The following is a 16,285-nucleotide window of genomic DNA, read 5'->3' as shown; positions in this document are numbered from 1 at the left end:
GGCCAGGAGAAGAAAGAGATGAAGAACAAGGCTACAATGAAGTAGAATCTGGTGGTGACAAGACTAATAGTGGTGCTCAGCTGGTGGTGTTTGAGTAGCTTGAATAAGAGAAATTGGTGGTGGTGCTGGTTTCAGTGGAGTTGCAGGCATGAACTGCAGCTGTTGATAATGAACTATAGGGGTGTAATTGGTTGCTTTTGGTGGTCATGAATATGAGGTAGTGAACAAATGGAAGAAATGTTAGTTTTAACAGTTGTTGCAATTGCTGATAATTATCTGAGATGGAGTGGGGTTTGTGCTGAAATGAGAACAATGTTGATTTTCATGGGAATTGTAGAATGCAGTGATGATGGCTTGAGGAAATTGCAGGTCAGATGGGTTGCTTAAGTCACAAGTGGTGCTGAAATGGAAGTGAGCTTAATAGAAGTTGGTTGCATTTGAGTACCAAGGGTGAAGATGAACAATTGAGATGAATTTGGAGATCTTATGGGATGGATTTGTTGGTGCTGATGGATTGAGGCAATAGTATTTTGCATAATTGAGCTGAGAAGATTATGGTGATGAGCTGTGAAGAATGGGACCGCTACATATGATTTAGATGTATGTTGGGTTTACAGGGAGTTGAAACTCAAGAAGTAGCTGCAACAGATGGTGGCAATAGTGTAAGTAAGTGGTTTGTGCTCAAGATGGATTGATGCAGTTGGTGATGTGACCGATGGAGGTAATGGGTACTGGTAGTGATGCCAGGGATGAAATATTCATAAAGGTGCTATGTAATTCGAGTTATTGATGGCCTGAGATGGGAGAATGTATGATGGAGTTGCAGGTGGAATGTGGCTCGGATGTTGTTACAGGTTATGATGTTTTGCTGGTGGATTTGGTCATGTTGAGCTCTAATGAAGTAGACAGAGTCGAAGTTGTCGTGTGTAAATGAGGAAATGAACTGATACTGTTGGTTGCCAAAGCTATGACTAAGCTGCAGTTGCAGGAGAGAACAAAATGAAGCGGCAGAGGCTGAAACTGGTGGTGCCATGGATACGAACAAGAGCTGCAAGAAGAATGCACATCCAACATGGATGGAGTGACTAGTGAAGTATCATTGTGCAACACAGCTCTGTCATGTGCAAGTTGCAATGGCTTTGGCTTGGCCACTCAGCCCATCCAGCTGAGTAAGATGCTGACCCATTGACTCGAGTTGACTCGTCTGACTGGTGACCGGGTGGACTTTTCCGGTCACCTGAGTACTATTTCCATCCACCTATCTGGACGATTTCCGGCGACTTTCCGTCCAACTTCCGACCATTTTTCGGCGATAAATTGGCAGAGTTTCTATATGGATTTTTCTCACATATGGGCTTGGTGGATTTTCAACTAATGGACTTTGAAGATTAGACCTAATTTTGGGAAGCAAAGGGATATAAAAGAAAGACTCCTACAACTTTTAGGAGATCACGTTTTATTATTCTTCTTGGAGCTTTGGAGAAAACTACTTCTAGGGTTTGCTTTGCTTTCATCTTCTTTATTATTTTATTGATTATGATGATGATGAACTCCATTATTATGAGTAACTAAATACACTTATTGGTTATGGGATAAAAGTTGATTTCTCAATGCATATTATTTGATTATATGGATTAGTTTTGTCTCAACTTTATTGTTTATGATTCATGGTTTATAGTGTTATATGATTTGATTGTTTGATTGGTTGATTCCGGAATCAATCCGATTTGATTTCATCTCTAGAGCTGTATTAGGGTTTTCAATACGTAAAAGTTGTTTTCCCCTGATTTTAAGTAGCATAATTGTGGTTAGTGCTTGTAGTGATATATCCTACTACCCACATATGAATCATAACCTTGGTTAAAGCAAATTAGTGCTTTTACACGTTTGTTTGCTTTGATTAGTCTTATTTCATAAATCTTAAAGCTTTTAGGGAGTTAAACTTAAGTGTGCTTTTACACTTTGGGTTGCTTTCTAGGAAGAATTCACATATGCATCTTTTAATGTGGTTGTGTTGAAACTACGGAATTAGCGGGATATTCTTGCAATCAAGGTATTCTAGGACTTTTAATAAATAAGAGATTAAATTATCAATTCTAATCATTGATGAAAATACATGTTTGTGAATGATATTATCCCATGACCAATATCTTCTCCTTATTGATTATTCCAACTATTTACTTTGCTTTGCTTTATTTTATTTGATTTGCTAAAACAAAAACCCCTCTTGGTTATCTTAGAAACCGAAAATTGCATAACAACAAAAGCCTCTATGTGGATACGAACTTTTTCCTACCACTTTCTACGTTATTGTAGTTGAGTAAGGAAGTGAAATTATATTTGACGATTGACAACCGATCAACATGATTGGGTCACTGCCACGTGTTCGGGTCGATAGTGTACTAATTTTGACTTAATTGGATATTTAGGCTTAGTTTGGTATTGTCGCGGCTTTCATAAAAAGCTTTTTTGCTGTGCCTTGTTGTGTTGTGCTGTTAGAAAAAAACAGTTAGACGTTTGGTAAAATACGAATTAAAGTTAAAGCTGATTAAAAAAGTAATCAAAGTGTGTTTGTTAAAATATCAGATTCAACCATTGTTATTGTGACAAATGGCAAAAACAGACATATCTCTGAAATTAGTTTTATTCAATTTTCTTGTTAAATATAAATATAAATATAGAAAATGTTAAATTCACTAATTGTTAATATAATTATGATTGTTAAAAAAAATTAATATATATAATTTTTAAACAAAAAATCAAACTAAAATTAAGTAATTATTTAATATTTGTTTTCATTTTTATTTTCGACAAATTAAATGAAATGGTATCATAAAATAGTTTGAGAATAAAATATAATAATATTTAAAGATTAAAATATAAGAAATAAAAAATTGATTGCGTATATATTTAAGGGTAATTTTTGTGATTTACAAAATAAAATAGAGACAAAAAGGATAAATCAAGCATTAAATTTTGGTGGGGCCAAAGCTTATGCTTTTGTAGCTTTTAAAAGCTCCTCCTCCCAAGTTTTTAAAACACGAAATTGGTTAAAAAGACCAAAATCAACAATTTGTGGGTGAAAAAGACATCTAGATTTTGATACTGTTTTAATGGATAAAAATGTAGAAATAGCCGGGATGTAACCAGTTTCATCCTACCCATTTTCAAATATTTTTTATTATTTTTAATTTACATCAGGATGCATCCAGTTTTATCCTCGCTATTTTTTAAGTTTAAGCTAGGATGAATCCAGTTTCATCCTTGCTATTTTTTAGTGTCCATTTCACCCATACTTATTTTTACTCGTCCATTTGAACCACGTTTTAAAAATATTTGGACAAATGACCCATTTTCCGTTTTTAAAATTGAGGAATTTGGGAAATGCTTTAGATAGAAGCACTTTGATCTTTTTTACCAATCATCAATTTCAAAAATTATCGACGTATATAAGTTTTGAAAGTGCTTCTGCAAAGTAAAAGCATTACCAAACCCAATGGTTATAATTTTTAATTTTTGAAAAGCTCCATGTATCGGAAAGAGATATATATGTAGAAAAAAAAAACAAAGTAAAAAATTAATTGTTTAACCAAGGAATTTGAAGAACATGTTCTTTTGTTCCCAGAAAGAAAACCGAAAAGTAGGTCCCGAACCGATCCTCCAATACGAAAACATCGTTCCAATGAAGCTATGGATCCAAATGGTAACCTAGGTGAGAGTAGTGGACCCTTGACAGGTTGACCCAGAAGAAAAATAGAGTCTTTGCGGCTCTAGTAACATCATCCACCGTGGTGCTCTTTCCTCTGAAAAAAAAATACGACGGTTCCTTGCTGTTTCCATGTAAACCAAAAAATTGTTCGCAGCATCAATGTCCATAGCACCTTCCATATTTATTTATTTTATTTTATTTTATTTTTATTTTATTTTTAACAGAAAAGGCACTTTACTAAAACAATCTCAAGTCATTGAAAATGTGACAAGGGAAGAACAGAGTTACATGGAACAGTTATGCACCACCGCATCCCAATTACAAATCAAAGTGGATAAACAAAAATCAAAAAAAAAATCCAGAATTTAAACCTCAATTATAAAATAAACATTTCACGGCCATAATTAGTTATCTAGTACTTCTCGAGATGTTATTGCATAACCTACCATTTCTCTCCCCCACGGACTCCACCAAATAGCTAACGGCAAAAAGTGACCAGATTCTCTTGATTATGTTTTTACTTCTTTTGGCACCCCACTCCCAAATGGTATTCCTTCCGTATCTCTTTAGCGGATAGATAATATCCACCATTTAACGACCTTTAACAAAAGCAGCTTGATTCAACAAAATAACCTTCCCAACGCGGCTCCTAGTATAGATGCAAGAAAATAACCTTGATATGATCTTATAAATACTAGAAAGAAGAAAAATAGATCTTTAGTTTTCACTTTTTTTGTACAATCTTCGACGAAAATGTAGAAAGGATTTTGCTTTTTTGTGTTTTTCATTGAAAGGGGATTCTTCTCATGTTTGTATGAAAGGGGATCCTTATACAAAGTAAATCTTATTGGATTTGTTAATGGAATATTGGAGTTAACAGTAGAAAAAGAACTTTACCACCCACCCCACCCCCATTGCGTGTTCAAGAAGAAGAAGACAAAAAAAGAAGAAGAAAATGAAACACAAAACTAAAAAAACGAAGACTTCATATGACTTAAATGTGTATATATGGATCGACGGGTAAAACCCAAAACACTGCAAATAAACCAATTAAACACAAATAAATGTCGAAGAGAGGTTGTTGGTCTAGAGGTTGTTGTTTATGTTGTGTTATCACCACCATAATCGGTTTAGGCTTATTATCTTTATTTGCTTGGCTTATTACAAATCAAATTCGTTCACCAAAATGTTCTATAGAGAAATTCTACGTCCAAGCGCTCGATAAAGCCTTGTCGAGCAATAAAACGGATGCCACCACCAACACAACGATATCATTTGATCTCATATTCAAGAACGAAAATGGTGACGGATTCGGTGTTTACTATGATGCGCTTAACATCAGTTTATACTACCAGAAAAGTTATGCCAGTGGCTATTTAAATAGTTTACCCATCGGAAACGTATCTTTACCAGGGTTTTATCAAGCTAAGGTGGATCACCGTCTTGCGACCGTTCAGACTTTTGGGGTTCCTTGGGAGGAAGTCAGGATGGAAATTGCCAATGGGGGTACTGCAAAGTTTCTGTTTAATTTAACCTCAAATGTCAAGTTAAAGATCCCTCTTAATGATGCAGTGAGAACAACCGACAAACGGAAGTTTAATTTGGGCGTAAATGTTAATGTGAATGATCAAGGAAAGAAAACTGTACCCGGAAGTTTGAGGCTCACTTCAGCATCCCCACGTATGAAACCATGTAGCATTTTAGTTCTTGTTTTATCAGCTTTGGGTTTTTACTTTTCTGTTTTATTTTTGACCTGGTGTTTGTAACGTGTTATGTATCCTCTCCTGTTTGTAAGAGGGGATCGGAAGCACAAATACCGTTTATGTTATTTAATTATTATGAAATATCCGGAAGATGATATAGATTTCAAGATAAAAAAAACAGATCCAACCATCACATTACGTACACCCGATCAGATCCAACGATTGAACAAATTAAATAAATATTTGGGTGGGGTTTTTGTACCAGAAAATTGGTTACCTTGGATTTGTTTTATGACTAGTTTTATTAAACAAAACAAAATTCCGGTTTTTTCGAAAAGAATGAATTGAAAGGAACTATTACATAATATAATCATAAATTTCATAATGTAACTAACAATAAATCCTATGTATACGAATTACCAATCCATATCTCTAATGTTCTTAGACCAAAGTAGAACAAGTAGAGGTAGAACGATCAAGCATTGCTGGCAACAAGTACTTCTTTTTATTGACACCATGTGCATTATACCTCGCACCACTCGCTGAATCAATTAACACTTTTCCTGCATAACCCGGGTAGGCTCCTTTCCCATAAATCCCAGTACAGGCTGAAGATACCTCAAAAGGTGAATCTACTTCTCCTTGGTAATACCCATTTCCATATGGATTGGTAACTGTTCCAGCTAATAAACTAGCCAAATTTACCACCATCCCATCTAAACCAATATCAATATTTGGTGGAACTAATGGTGCATCCCGTGGTCCAGAAATCGGTTTCTTAAACGGCCACGCACATTGACCAGCACACTGAGTCTCTGAGTTTCCAACCCAAATGTAAGTATATTTGGTTTTCTTTGAAGTAGAATCAGAAGACCCATGAGTACCACATCTACTAGAGCAGAAGTCGTCGACGTTAACATCAGAAGACGTCAACACCACATTGATTGCATTACTCTGTTCACCTCTGGATGCTAATCTAACAATTTTCTTATCGCTTAGAGATTTACCCAATGAGTATTTCTCATCAAAGATTTGTCTCCCTAATTTCAAAACCAAAGAAGTACTCAAGTATTTCTCAGTTTTCTTCCACCACATGGAGACTGAAGGGGATTGAGTTTTGGGTGTAGTGTAGAGGGAATTGAAGAAATCAGTGATTATGGCTCTCTGAGCAGGTCGGAACTTGCCATACCAAATGAGATTGACAGAGATTTGACCAGAAAGAAGTGGACCATTGTGGTATACTATCGGTGTAGGAGGTTCATCTTGGACTAACCCATTAATCTTTCTACCTGTGGCTGAAGAGTAATCCAACAGACAAACAAATAAAAGAAAACAACTCAAAAGCCAAGTGGAAGTAGAAGGAGAAGCCATTGATTAGTGTTTTGCTTAATTCTAAAGAGCTACTAGTGTATATGTTGCGTTTGGAATAAAGAAGATGGAGTGCTTGATGAGAATGGAGTGGATCAGCAATGTGTTTATATAGGATGCGTTCATGTAAACAGATCTAGCAGTGTTAGGATAAAGCCAGTTAGCGCCTGCCTGATTCGCGGCGTACGTACTATTATAATATATATCGTTCAAAGGTCCCCTGAATTTTTGAAGTTCAATATAAGTACATTGAACCAAGGTAGAGAGTGATTAAGAGACAACTGGTTTGGAGACTCTCACTAGGATGATTTATAGCTTATGGAATCTTCCAAGTGGATTTATTAACTTGTGGCTTGTGGGTGTGTCAGGGCGGTGGAACCGACAAATTTGAAATCCAGCTCTTGATACGTACGGTGAAGAGGTCTCGGTGAAGTTATCCAGCAACGGCTAGATTAGTTTCACGTGACATACCATGTAGATAGAATCATAATAATGGATGTCCATTTCGTTGAGCAGGGATGAAGAAAGAGTGGCGCATAATCTGCTCCACTGCCCATTTTCTACACAAGCTCGGCGTCATCTTGTTTCCCCTCACTTAAACTAGGATCCTCGGATTCTTCTAGCTATATCCTTCGTATTTTATCTTCTTGGGATTACCGACTTTATTCATGGTCGTCTTTTGAATGCAACTAGCCCGAAGCTCGTTCATTTACTATACCTTACCTTCAAAAAAAAAAAAAAAAAAAAAACGAAGAAAAGAAAAATATCTTCAGAAAAGAAAAGAACAGAAGAAAACTCTATAAACTTATTATGTTATTTTTTTTTTTGCCTGTGCAGTAATTTACCTATTTATTTTCTCGCTCCAACTACATTCCTGGTTCCCCACTGTCTGTAAGTGTCAGATCATCATGTATAAGAAAAGAGGATGCATGTAGTGCTTGTGCCGTATATTAATAAAACGCTTTCATTTTGTTGCTTAAAAGAAACGAAAACACTAATCCCTCACAAAAGAAGATAACCTTGGACTTGTACCTTTTGTTGTTTGACTGAAAATCTATGAGTCAAATGTCTTCTTTGTTCTCCACGTTGCGCTCATAAAGTGCCACGTACCTGCCATGCAGTAGTACCAAACTAGATTTCCTATTAATGTACTGGTCATTCCCTAACAAACACTGGCCAAACGATAAGATAAACTTTAAACTAGCAAGCTGGGAAGTGAACTTGAAGCTATCAATGGCGAATGGACAGTATCTTAAATCAATGGAAGACAACAAAATATTAGGACCCTTCGACACAGATGATGGGCAATACAAAGATATTATTAGAGCAACCAAATCTGGTGGTGGTCGTGGTGGTGAAGTACAAAATGTAAGTAAAATGGCGACATCTACTATTGTTTATGCAACCTTAGCTGGTTTAGTGATAGTAGGTCCACTGTTGGGAATAATGAATTCTGCTCTTTTTATATCAACTACAACTCTCTTACTAATTTCACCACTTCTCCTACTCTTTAGTCCCGTCTTGATTCCTGCTGGTTTAGTTGTTGTAGTTGCTTTAGTTGGTTTTGCAGTTTCGGCTGTAATGGCATTTGCTGCACTTTCTATGTTCGCCTTAAGTTATAGATCTTATAAAAATAGGCCAACTACATCATTATTAGCTGGTGGTACTAGTACTGCTACTGGTACGGGTATAGAAACAGGTACCGTTACGCGTGAGGAAGGTAGTGGATTAAAGGAGGAGGAAGTGGCCGAGACTGTGACAGAGTCGGGACAGAAAGTGAAGCAACAAGTAAATGAATTGGAGAAGAAAGTTCAGGTACTTCCAAGTTCACCACCTCGTCAGCAGCATCCAAGTAGTGAAGTTGATCAGATTATAAAAGCAAATAAGCAGGCTGTAGTTGCCTGATGAGCATGTTTGCGTCTCAAATTATGTATCTTAACTTGCGGATTATGAAAGAAAAAACAAATAAGCATGTTAGTTTAGCTTCATGTAATGGTAGGTTGCACGTTTACTTTTGTTGTATTAGTATACAAATAAATGAGTTAATTTTATGAAAAGGGTGTCACTTTAATGGTTTTATTTCGTAAGTACATGAGCGTAGGACTAAATTAACCCATTGGGTCCTAAGAATGGCTTTCAATCACATGAATTTCTTACAGAACTAGGAATTCTGATTAGAGAAGGTTTGTTGTCGGAATATGGTTCATCAAATCCAACAACTAGAACACTACTTTGAACTGAAACTCCTACGGGTTGTCTCCCCGGTTCTATTCAACAATGATAGGTGTTAGCCGATGTGTCAATGAGGTACAGGGTAAACTCATTGATAGGTATTTGGCGATGTTACCGAGTTACATGCTAAAGTCATTGGATATTACCAATGACCTTCCGAACTCGTCAGCATTAAAAATTCCATCAACAATTTATAGAAAAAACAGCCAAGATTAATAGCTTTTCCCGCATAAATTAAGCGGAAATGCTACTTGGCTTCCTATTCATCTATTCATCTCCCTGTAATTTAAGCTCCACATTTATATCGAAGGGGATTCACCATTCCCGAATGTGGGAATATAAGCTCCACATTTATATCGAAACCCGTATTCAGGTTAACGTGGGATTCACCATTCCCGAATGTGGGAATGTGGGGTTTAGAAGACAAAAGAATACGGGGATTGAGATTCCGGAATGTGGGGTTTAGAAGACAAAAGAATACGGGGATTGAGATTAGCATTGCCGTTAATTAAGCCAAGAATAATAGCATTTTCCGCATAAGTTAATTTCTTTTCTCAGTTCTTTTTGGTGTCAAATTACAGCAGTAATATTTTTTTGTCATCTGTCAGTGATATGATAATGAACAAAGCAAAAGAATCTTGTGAAAGTAAGATAATACATATTGCTAGATAAATAGTTTAATCCCATCAAAAGGATTGTACTTTGATTTTTCAAAATAAAAGTGAAATATACCTTTGGCATAGAAATAAGACCACCACTATGTATTATCCTAAAAATAAAGCTTAATAAATCCTACAAAAAATTAAAAGAAATTGTTGATGCTAGACCATATCCTCAAGTAGTGGAAGTAGAAGTTCGTTTTGAGCAGTCTTCTCATCATCGATGTTGCTTGTTTTTTCTGGTTCTGATACAGCGTTACTGCTTTCAGCAGTCCTCTCATCATTTGTTGTGCAACTCTTCGGTTGTGGGTAGTTGAAATAATAGTATGCATAAACACTGAGCTGAACTATACCGAAAACAAAATTCGCTGCGCTACATGTAATAATGAAGGGTTCATCACGGAGCAACCCATATGATAACCAGCATCCAGCATTCAAAAAACCGTGAACTGAACCCGAGAATGACATATGCTCTAGCCTCTTTGTCTCACAAACCCTGACTAGTCTGTTGCATGGCACTTTATACATTAAAGGGTGGACCAAGACACACAACAATCCAATTGCGGTATCTCTCCACGACTTAGGGAGCAGAGTCATCAAAATCACTGCTTCGAGGTAGTAAATAAACCCAATCGTCATCTTTTCGACTAAAGACGAGATCTGTTCCTTGCTGGCATGGATGAGATAGAGGACAACGTAGATGAATCCGATAGCGAGACCGATCCCGTTGCTAGTTACAATAAGAAGACTGTTGGGATGTACTATACCATAGTAAATCCACAGTTCACAACTGAGCACGTAAACCAAGCTGGTATTAGCAGAGTAATCTTCAATCGGACCTTCCTTATAAATTTTGTAAAACGTTGGTATATGAAGAATTAATATATGGAACAGAATTACGTTACCAAATATTCCAAACATGGTACTCATTGCATCTGTGCTATCCATCCTAATTTAACGGCTATCGAGTCAGTTAAAGAAGAGCAGAGAAACTATGGGATGATGGAAGTTAATTGTGAAGAAGATGATTGTAGGACAAAATAAATAATTCTCAGACTTATTATTATTAAGGTGATTTTATAGACTAGCTAGCCTAGAAGTTTATCGGAAGAGTTTTAACTGGTTAGGACTAGGAAAGATGTTTAAAGGTATTTACTGTATCCTGGGAAACAAGTTTTAGGTAAGCTGTAGATTGCTCAGAATCCAAAGTCTTACCCCTAACATGAAATTGTGGGTATAGTTGGGAGTCTGAATTACGAATTATAAGTAGGAATTGTCATAAGATTATGAAACTATATATGTTTCCTAAAGGGCTTCGGACAGTGCTAAAAACGCAAACTGTTTGCCGCCTCTGCCGTTGTGTCCCATGATGGCACCCATACATAAAAGGGTTGGGAAAGAGGTAATAAAACCCGTAGGTACTCTACTATGGATAATCTATATTTCTTGCTCGCGGAGACAAGATAGAGGGCGGCGCATATGAATGCCATAGCAGGAGGCGTCATAAGATTATGAAACAAATTATCGGCCTCTTACCACCATAACTTTATGAAAGACAAGTTAGCATACTGTTAGGACTGACGAGAACTTCAATTTGTTCTATTTCGTGTTTGTACAGATTACTAGGTATCACCCCGGCTCGACCTTTTGGTGGTAGGCTTCATTTTTTGTTGAACATAAACCTCTAGTTGAGTTCTCATAAATTTACAACTAACCTTTCTATTCATGTGAGAATCCGATCTTCAGAGGCCGTTCATGATATCTTTCTTTCCGCGTCAAAGTTTGAACTGTAGGAGTGAAAGTATGCGAAGTAACAATCATCTAGTATAAGCGAAGACCATCACACATAGAAAAATTAAGGTGATGTATCTGATGATGTCAGCACAGTCACGAGTAAAGTATGAAGATCTGTGTGAAGTATAAAGTGTGCGAAGTTGAGAGAATGTAAATGAGCGATTGTAACGCACAGTGATTCCGAAAATAGGGGATTTGTTAGCTGTCATCCATTATGTAATATCCTATATAAAGGGAAGGGCTATCATGTAATGAGAGAGATCTTTAGAGTGAGTTAGTCAAGAAATTAGGAGAGAAAAAGTTTATTTGAAGAGAAAGTTAAGTCTTTGTATTATCTTTTATCTCACTTAAGATCTTAATGAATAAACGAATGATTTTCACCATGATTTCTTAGAGTATTGTTTAGGTTCTTGTATGGATGTAGTTGTAGGATTTCCTGCAACTACATTTTGGCACTAGAAATAGGGAGGAGTGATATACCCTGTTGGGGAATTCGACTAGAAATCAAGTTTCCAGAATTTTAGATCTGACATTTTTCTTTAAACAATTGAGATTTTCATCATTAGAACCTTTCAATTCTCTTTAAAGTAGTCTTTCATTTGTTAATACAAAAAAGTGGTGATGGTATGAACCAAATCTACTGCTGAACAAGCGGCGACAGCCAGGAGGAGTAAAAGAATTGCTCAAAGAAGAAGAGGTGCAATTCCTGAACAACGAGAGGTAGGAGAAAGAGAAAATCAAAGAAATGAAATTCCTATTGGACCTCAGCGTGCACAAGAGAAGAACAATGATATTGATTACGATCGACTAAGTATTCATACTGCGCGAACAAATTCTACCGGAGAAGAGGAACAAAGAACTGGAGATGTAGGAAGAATTGAAGGAAATGAAGAAAATATGACAATTGCAGAACTTAGACAAAGATTAATTGCAGAATGGCGAAGAGAGGAGGAAGAGCGTGCGAACTTGATACGTCAGAATGATGATCTAAGAGAAGAGAATCTCAGATTGCAAGAACATAGATCAAGAAGCGCTACACGATCAAGATCTATGACAAGCAGAAGTTCATCAAGACAAAGTCAATTTAATCCAAGAGATGCTAGGCGAGAGCAACCTTTAGGTAAGATTGATAAGAACTTACAAGTAGATGATAATTTACGAGATCAACGCGATGAGAGACGCATAGAATATGACCGATACGAGCAACCGCGTGAACATCATCGCCGACAAGAGGGTCAAAGGAACAACATACGTCAAAATGCAGGCGAACAACATCGCATGCATTATGAATCAGATAATGATGAAGAAAATGATCCAGAACAATGGAGAATTCTATTGCATGGTAGAGAAATATTGAGAGATCAGTATGCACGCGAAGAAGAAGATGAAAGATATAATGCTATTCGTGAACATATGAGAGATTAAAGAGAAAGGTGTGGGAGAAGAAGAGAAGAAGCTGAAGAAAGAGAGATACAAGAGGCCATGTGACTTAATAATCATGAGAATAGATTGAGGCAAGCGAGATTAAAAAGGCATATGCGACAGGACTAAGATCAAACTATGGGTGAATAAATTCTTAAAGAAATGGCAGAACTAAGAGAAATGATGACTGCGCGAAGAAATAGTGGAAGGAGACACTTAGAGGAAGCAGTAGAGGAAGCTGGAAAAACACCCTTTCCAAGGAAAACTCAAATTGCTATAATACCACCTAAATGCAATTTACCAGTATTCACTAGTATATTTGATGGAAGCACATGTGGAGTAAAACACCTAAAGGATTACAGTCGATATTTATTGCAATGGGAAGAGAATGACGCAGTGTTATGTAAATACTTTCCTGCGAGCTTGACAGGGGAAGCTTTGCAATGGTTTGAAGGTTTTCCAGTAGGGACCATTAGATCGTTTCTTCATTTAAATAACGTCTTTTTGGGATAATATATCAGTAATAATATGTCAAGACCAGGGATTGAGACGGCCTTTGGACTTCGCAGAAGAGTCAATAGGAGTTTGCGTCATCTAACCACGCGTTGGAGAACCATGTGTAGTGAAATGGCAAGACGAGTAGATGAACTAAATCTTATACTAGCCTTTATCAATTCTCTTTTTCCTACGGATTTATATCTTCAGGATAAAAGACACCATAACAATGTCAGAGTTGCGCGAATTTCAAGAGTAGTATATAACGCTTGAGGAGAAGAAGAGAGATAGGGAGTCTTACCCAGTTGCGATATCTAATGCGAATAATGGGAATGAAAGTTTACTCCCGAGAATGACAAATGATGTTGCGAGTACATCTCAGGGAAGTCAAGGAAAGAACATTACAGAGGTGAAACAATACCTGATAGCCATGGGTATCTCAAATCAAGAAGAATTCAAAAGAGAATACTAACAAAAACAATTCCAAAATCGCGAAGGAAATAATAAGATTCAAAAAATGGATAACCCTCCAGAAGGCTATGGAGGCCAACAACCATATTATAATAGAAGACAAGGAACTGGAAAGGTGGTCTGGGAACAGATAAACTTGCCAAAGTTGAATACTACAGTAGACAAAATCTGGGAAGCTGTTATATTAATGGAAGAAATTCCTGAACCACATAATATAGGAGATGAGCCACCATCGGGGAGAAGGAGCAAATAATTTTATGTATATCATCGCTTTCATGGTCACACAACAAGTAATTGTAGAAATGTGAGGAAAATCATACTGCGAATGATTGAGAAAGGAAAATTGGACCACTTCTTAGTACAGCAGCCACAAAATTTACCACCACCACCACCATGAGGAAATACATATGGTGCGGAGAAAGGAAAGAATACATATGTAATCGAAGTAGGTGCGAAGGCGAAGAACCTATATTGTAATTCGATTATACATTCATTCAAAAATATAGAAGACTTTCATGACAATATCTTAAGTCGTGTGCATGCGAGAGATAATGATAGAAGAGAAATATTCAACCTTGCAAAGGTATCCCCATTAAAGGATTGGAAAAACAGACCATTTCGTTCAGTGCGGAAGAAACACCAGGAGGAGGAGAACCACATAAATGTCCACTAGTAGTGAGGTTAGAGATTAATCCGAAAGCAAAAGTAGAGGATGACGAAGAAGATGAAGCGAATACTTGGGCTATAAATAGAATACTCATATATCCTGGGAGTTCTGTTGATATCCTATTTTACCATACTTACAAGACTATGGGTAGAAGAGATGACGAATTAATTCCTTCGACTTATAAAATTTATGGCTTCAATGGCACTGCGAATAAGCCAAAAGGAGAAGTGACAATGTGAATTCCGCTACAAAGTTTTCCAACAGAAATCGTATTATGTGTTGTTGATGTTGAATCACCTTATAATGCTCTGATAGGGAGGCCATGGCTTCATAGCATCTTGGGTGTGGCTTCGACATTCCATCAATGCATAAAATTTCCTTTACCTCAAGGTCTTGGCGTAATAAGAGGAGATACAAATGAAGGTAGAAACTGTCAGGAAATTGATATTGACAAGTGCGAAGAGAGAGAATGGAAACAAATAAATTGGAAGAAGCATGTTAAAGATAGACAAATAGGTGAGAGACTAATGGTGGATGTAGTGTCTAAAACTGGAAAAACAGATAAGCAGGATACTGAAGCAGAATCTTCTGCGAATAATAATACCAAACGAGCCAGAAAGATTACTTCTAAAGAAGAAAAACAAATGCAGAGGCATAAGTTGTGTTCTCATGAAAAAGTGAATTGTGCGATGATTCTCGCACAGAGGAGATCGAAGAAATCATGCGAAATAATGTTCTGAGGAGCATCTGCGAACTTAAAGAGATGCAAAGGATGAAAGAAGCAAGTGAGTAGTATGAAAAGCGCAAATGTTTTTCTCCATGAGTAAGAAATTAATAAGAATTCTATGTACTAGAGTTATTTAACTCAAGAGTAATAATGGAATGGAAGAATTCTATTTTCATATGATGATACCGTATCAAGAAAAAGCAAATGTAAGACCTTGAAATAAGACCTTAATAGAAGGAAACAGAAATAAAAACTCTAACTAGGAAGGCTAGGAATCCGAATGTGGTGTGCAACCTAGTTTGCATAAATGCAAGAGGCAAAAAGTAAGACCTATCACACGTCATAATCAGGGAAAACCTGGTAAGAATGACTCAAGGGAAAACTACATAGACCTTGGAACTTGAGTCATGGAGATTTGGGGTGAGAAAAACGAAAATGCCCATCTAGGAGAGACACCTAAATCGAAAGATTGGGGTAATAAGATCTTTCCTAAGGAGTGCAGAAACTCGATCAGGGCGCCGAGGTACACGGTTGAGTCAAGAGTGCCCGGGGCGTCTGGAGCGTACCTTGCCGACACCACAACATTTGAGCTCCCATAATCGCACAACCACTATAGTATTTTTTTCCCTAGATCTTCCACCTACACTTATCTGGGATGATAAATTTGGGCCCGTGCAGAGCACGGGCACATCACTAGTATACAGAAAGTAAACATCTTCGCTTTATAGCCTAGTTTGGTATTGATGTGAGTTTTACAAAAGTGTTTTTCTGTTGTGATGTGCTGTGTTGTGCTTTAAAATAAAGTAGTCAGACGTTTGGTAAATTATAGTATGTAAAATGATGTGGAACCAACGAACTGTAAATTCTGTTTGGTAAATTATCATGTTGAAGTGCTTTTGATGTGGCTAATGACAAAAATAGATATGGTTTAAAAATTAATTTTAAATTATATATATTAATAATGAAATATTTTTTTATTTTGAATATTATTTTAATAAAGATAAAAAAATAAAATTCTTATTCATATTTTAATCAATT

General features: G+C 36.7%; 3 protein-coding genes across 3 annotated transcripts; 1 reads left to right on the top strand and 2 right to left on the bottom strand.

The window, feature by feature from the left end:
• Positions 1 to 4,773: 4,773 nt before the first annotated feature.
• Positions 4,774 to 5,475, top strand: LOC113290384 (protein NDR1-like). The gene has a single exon (XM_026539991.1). The coding sequence runs from the start codon at positions 4,774 to 4,776 to the stop codon at positions 5,473 to 5,475; it is 702 nt and encodes a 233-aa protein (XP_026395776.1).
• Positions 5,476 to 5,853: 378 nt separating this feature from the next.
• LOC113285367 (protein EXORDIUM-like) lies at positions 5,854 to 6,792 on the bottom strand. Its single transcript, XM_026534273.1, has one exon. It carries the CDS (start codon positions 6,781 to 6,783, stop codon positions 5,854 to 5,856), a length of 930 nt encoding a protein of 309 aa, XP_026390058.1. The 5' UTR covers positions 6,784 to 6,792.
• Positions 6,793 to 9,833: 3,041 nt separating this feature from the next.
• On the bottom strand, positions 9,834 to 10,310 carry LOC113290383 (bidirectional sugar transporter SWEET7-like). The gene has a single exon (XM_026539990.1). It carries the CDS (start codon positions 10,308 to 10,310, stop codon positions 9,834 to 9,836), a length of 477 nt encoding a protein of 158 aa, XP_026395775.1.
• Positions 10,311 to 16,285: the final 5,975 nt, after the last annotated feature.

Source organism: Papaver somniferum, chromosome 6 (assembly GCF_003573695.1).
Source record: "Papaver somniferum cultivar HN1 chromosome 6, ASM357369v1, whole genome shotgun sequence".
Taxonomy (NCBI): Eukaryota; Viridiplantae; Streptophyta; class Magnoliopsida; order Ranunculales; family Papaveraceae; genus Papaver; species Papaver somniferum.
The sequence above is the reverse complement of the archived record's forward strand: the minus strand, read 5'-3'. Positions and strand labels throughout refer to the sequence as shown.